Source organism: Octopus bimaculoides, chromosome 3 (assembly GCF_001194135.2).
Source record: "Octopus bimaculoides isolate UCB-OBI-ISO-001 chromosome 3, ASM119413v2, whole genome shotgun sequence".
Lineage (NCBI taxonomy): Eukaryota > Metazoa > Mollusca > Cephalopoda > Octopoda > Octopodidae > Octopus > Octopus bimaculoides.
Genome location: NC_068983.1, coordinates 24903822 through 24909465, shown reverse-complemented (window position 1 = coordinate 24909465; position 5644 = coordinate 24903822). Strand labels below are relative to the sequence as shown.

At 37.7% G+C, this 5644-nt stretch overlaps 1 protein-coding gene across 1 annotated transcript in view; it reads right to left on the bottom strand.

Annotated features, from left to right (window-relative positions):
• The window catches only part of LOC106882323 (uncharacterized), an 11553-nt gene extending 7332 nt beyond the window's left edge, over positions 1-4221 (bottom strand). Inside the window, exon 1 of the mRNA XM_014932965.2 lies at positions 3315-4221. Within this exon, the coding sequence (XP_014788451.2) occupies positions 3315-3994 (680 nt within the window). The 5' untranslated portion in view covers positions 3995-4221. The remainder of the gene's footprint in view (positions 1-3314) is intronic.
• Between the last annotated feature and the right edge of the window lie 1423 nt (positions 4222-5644).

Below are 5644 nucleotides of genomic sequence, written 5' to 3'. Positions count from 1 at the left end.
CCCTCTCTCTCTCTCTCTCTCTTCGCTCCCTCCCTCTCTCTCCCCAGTGGTCTGATCTGGAGAAGGCTCTGCCAGGTTTTAAAAGAACAGCCTAAGATACATCATAGGGGAGAATTCACAAAAAAAAACAAAAAACAACAAAAGACGAAAACAGGTGGTGTAGACACGGCACCCTTACGAATTTTTCAGTAACTGACACATCATAAAATTTCGGGTTAAGTATGCATTATGTTAAATAAAGTGTTTTTTTAATTAGTTTGTTTAAGCTCAACTGTGTCTAAGGTTAAGTTACCTTTTATTCAAGGAGAAACTGATGAAGATGCCATTCAAACATGTATTAGGGATAAATCGGATCGTTTCCACTTTTTAATCACTAAATCACACACACTCAATCACAAGTGCACGCAGCAAGAATTCATCAATAGTAGTAGGAAAATAATTTCTACCGCTACTACCTGCTGTGCGTTCGTAGATCTTGAGCTAAATAGACAAATGTTGGCCAAAACTGAGTAGACAGTGCAAGTCCAGAAGCGAAAATGTGTGTCGTGTTTATGCTTACAGTCTTCCAGATAGAGTATTTGATAGTGAGATTAGATTTTATATTATGAATGCAATGAACACAAAAAGAAGACATTACGGTACATTTCGAATACTTTACTTGTCCTTCGTCGAAAAACAAAATGACAGAAAAGAAAAGAGAAAACTGGAGAATAAATTACAAAAGGTGGTTGGGGAAGAAAAACAAGGAATTAATGGTCGAGTGTAAAACGAGTATGTATTTCTGAGAGCCAAATCTGTTTTTCGTTGTTTTTGATAGGTTGTTGTTGGCACTCCGTCGCTTACGACGTCGAGGGTTCCAGTTGATCCGATCAACGGAACAGCCTGCTCGTGAAATTAACGTGCAAGTGGCTGAGCACTCCACAGACACGTGTACCCTTAATGTAGTTCTCGGGGATATTCAGCGTGACACAGTGTGACAAGGCTGACCCTTTGAATTACAGGCACAACAGAAACAGGAAGTAAGAGCGAGAGAAAGTTGTGGTGAAAGAGTACAGCAGGGTTCGCCACCATGCCCTGCCGGAGCCTCGTGGAGCTTTAGATGTTTTCGCTCAATAAACGTTCACAACGCCCTGTCTGGGAATCGAAACCTCGATCTTATGACCGCGAGTCCGCTGCCCTAACCACTGGGCCATTGCGCCTCCACCTTTTGATAGGTTAATACCAACGAATAAACATTACAACAAACTCACATATATCATTTTATGTTCCCTGCTCATCAGAAAAACACTTAAGTGTTCCCACTGAAGTAACTTTCATCATAATTCTGTTCCATTATGATTGACCTGGGACTAAACTACAATAATAAATATATCATCAGTCCCTCGTCTTGCTAGAAATAGCAACCGAATTTCCCTAAAATCACACCCTGCTGTCTTAAAATTGACACCTTTTATAATGTTATATTGCTGCCTTAATCTGCACTCTATTGTTGCCTTAAGAAACGAAGAAGATATGAAATAACATAGTCCCAGATTCACTATTTCCGAAAATATACACACATTTAATGATCATAGATGGAATTCCTTTGATCATGGGCCGTGTCGATCTAGATTTACCTGGGGCTATAGGAAACTAGTAACATTTTGTACTTACAATATTAGATTAACCTTTCCAAAGCTCAAAGCTTGTCGAACGTCGAACTATTAACGTTATCATTTTAGGTAGTATTTGATAACTTTTCATCCACGCAATGTTTAGATCAGTTAGATATTCGACTGTCTTCAAATATCCCGTTCCTGGATGTGCATATACTACTGAATTGGATTCAAATTGAGAACTTTTATTTCTAAGCGAAGAGTGGTAGAGTTTATCCATTTGACCAATCGTTCTCAAACTGATAATTAGTTGTCCTCGCAAAAATAGTGAAATCTTTTATTCCCCATCCTTCCATTTTTATCAATTGAGTTTGCTTCCATATAATTCTCCAATTCTCCTTTCGTTGATATAGTATCCGATGCGCTTAATAACTTTAAAACTTTGTTTTTTTATTAAACACGTGACAATTTAGCTACTTACTTTTCAAGTTTTACGGTTCCCCAACACTCCAGTTAAAAATATTGGATTCGACTACTGGAGCATATATAAGTTAACAAGAACGTTAGGATTCTTCATTCATTTTTTTACTCTTTTACATGTTTCAGTCATTTGACTGTGGCCATGCTGGAGCACCGCCTTTAGTCGAATAAATCGACCCCAGGACTTATTCTTTGTAAGCCTAGTACTTATTCTATCGGTCTCTTTTGCCGAAACGCTAAGTTACGGGGACGTAAACACACCAGCATCGGTTGTCAAGCAATGTTGGGGGTACAAACACAAACACACAAACATATAAACACATACATACATACATATATACGACGGGATTCTTTCAGTTTCCGTCTACCAAATCCACTGACAAGGCTTTGGTCGGCCCGAGGCTATAGTAGAAGACACTTGCCCAAGGTGCCACGCAGTGAGACTGAACCCGGAACCATGCAAGCTACTTACCACACAGCCAATCCTACGCCTTAATAAAGGTTCCTAGATAGAATTCAGTTTTGTGCTATGTACACATCTGGAAGTGAGGGATCCGATGACAATTTGGAGATGAAACGGATCGGAACACAGAGATGTAAATACAGTTCTATATTTGAGAGATGCGGAATTATGTACATTATTTACATGATATACATTTGACGGATATTTGTCCTCATCTTGTTTGTTGTTAACACAACGTTTCGGCTGATGTATGTACTCTCTAACCTTCATCAGGTGCCTGGGGAGAATTTTGAACGTGGGTTCTCATTCTTAAGGTATAATAATAATAATAATAATAATAATAATAATAATAATAATAATAATAATAATAATAATAATAATAATAATAATATCGGAAAAAACCTTAGGAATGAGAACCCAGGTTCGAAATTCTCCCAGGACACTTGATGAAGGCTGGAGAGTACATCGGCCTGTGGTCAAAGTAAACGTTGTGTTAACAACAAACAAGATGAGGATAAATATCCGTCAAATGTAAATAATGTAAATAAAGTGAGGTGTAAATATTATTTTATCTATGTCCATCTCTGGAAAATGAGGTTTAATAACCAGAAAAATTATAATCATATTAACAAAAGGTTCATCTCAGACATTCGGCTATTTAATCGCCATAATATTAATCTCACATTCAACTGGGCTCGCGACTTGGACTTAGCGGAGTTTACTAATAAGTGCTAACAAATCAATATATAATTGATAAAATATTTACTGGTACTTACACTAATTCCACTTCACGTTGTCGATACTTTTGGATTCGCCGGTTAGCCTCCTCTCGCCAACCTTCCGGTGCCTTCCAACTTCTAATGGATATATCGTCGACATAGAAATCGAAATATGGGAATATGCCGTATTCTCCTTGAACGAAAATAGTTACTAATCCCGTTAATGCTTTAGGAAACACATGATTTTCAATAATCTGGCGCCATTCTTCGTGTATTGCTCTTATTGAGCCAATAACGTCATAAATCTCTTTTGATCCGTTTTTGTATTTCGCTACAATCTGAATACGATAGCCTCTATGTCTACCAGAGAAACTATTCTCTTTCTCAGTTAAAAGACCATTGCTTATTGTGCTCTTGTTTGTGATGTCGTTTGTGGCCCCCAGTCTAACCCAGGCGGCTATGATAAACCGCTTTCCAGCAAGTTGTGTACCATTGATAACCTGACGTGGTCCTGCCCAGTAACCGGCTCGACTTGTGACTACAGCGCTTCTGTCACCGGATGCTTTTGTTGCTTCTGATGTAACCAGCTTGCAACCAATAGCCTTCCAGCCAGTTGGTTGACTAAATGAATTCATTTCTTCGAAATCTCCGTTTAGGATTTCATTTCCAGCTTTCACTGTTGGTATGAAATGCAGAAATACAGAAGCGGAACAGCATAAAATAATAAAAGCATACATATTGTTTTATGCAAGTAATCTTTAAAGTTAAATTGCAGCAAATTTGTCAAGGAGCTTCAGAATATATTTATCTTTTAAATAGGTAATGAATCCATATTTCGGAAAACATATTTTTATATTTGTTTTCAATATGAGTTTGTAATAAGTTTCGAGTATCTTCCAAGTTTCACTTCATTCAGTTAAACGTTTATTTTGTTTTGTAAATTATTCAACAAACTTAAAAGCGTTTCATTACAATTAAACTTGGAATGATGTGTAGAACATAGAAAGTTCTTTGAACAGAGGGCTGACTAAACTTCCCACAATATAACGTAAAGGACCAATAAGAGTTGAGGACGGTGTACGTGTTGATTTGACAGTGACATTATTTGTTCAGAAATTCCTTTGCTGAGAAATATCCATAGAGCAATATTTGAAAAGCAAACGAATCATGAAAGAATCGTGATTTTGGCAAGTATTAGCTTCGGAATATTTTCTGAAAAACACGCATAGTTTGTTTTTTTTGTTTTTTTTTGCTAACTTGTCGGAAATATCTTAACACAAATGGTTATAGCTTAGTGAAATGTTTACCATTTAGTCAACTGGATATTGTATAATCTTCTACATTGAATCCTGTCTTTTATCTCGCTCCTTCCCACTCTGACTATCGAGAGAGGAGTTGAGTGGGGAGACACATCCTTTCCAACAAGGCCTGTGATCTTTGGTTATATTATGTCGTTCCTGCTTTTTTCATTTCCTCTGTCCTAAATTTAAATCGATCCCTAAGAAGTACATCTAAAATATCATGTGTGGTCTGAAATGCAATACATGTGTGTGTGCGTGTGCGTGTGTGTGTGCGTGCGCACGCGTGTGTGCATTCTGAAAGTTAATTGCATAGCTGTTTGAAAATTACATCAATAGTCGAATGTGATATAGTTCATCAGATTATACACAATATGCGTGTATATATCTTTATCTGCAAGCTCCTCTTACAGATTAGTGTTCTTAATCCCTCGACTTAATCCCTCGTCCAATTTATTACCGGCCCCTGGCCCTTACTTACCTTCAAAGAAACCCATTCTATAGCAAGCATTCGGCCGTGGTCTCCGTTTGAAGGTAGCTTCTTCCTTTTTCTTCTATTAGTCAGGAAGTACTAAAAAGTGTTGTTTTATCTATAAATAAGCCATTTGAAAAAGGCAAGAAAATTCTCTATGACCAGAACGGTCATAGATGGAGTGGAACACATTCAGAACTGATCATAGGCTAAACGATAACAAAAATGTATAGCCTGAGGAATTTAGTTCCGAAACAAAAGGTAACAATACCCAGGTAATTATTTCTGGATCTTAATTTATCTTCTTATTTCGTTATTGCCCACAAGGGGCTAAACATAGAGGGGACAAACAAGGACAGACAAAGGGATTAAGTCGATTGCATCGACCCCAGTGCGTAACTGGTACTTAATTTATCGACCCTTTGGTCGAGCAAATCGATCCCAGGACATATTCTTTGTAAGCCTAGTACTTATTCTATCGGTCTCTCTTGCCGAACCGCTAAGTGACGAGGACGTAAACACACCAGTATAGGTTGTCAAGCGATGTTGGAGGGACAAACACAGATACAAACATATGCGTACACACACACACACACACACACACACACATATATATA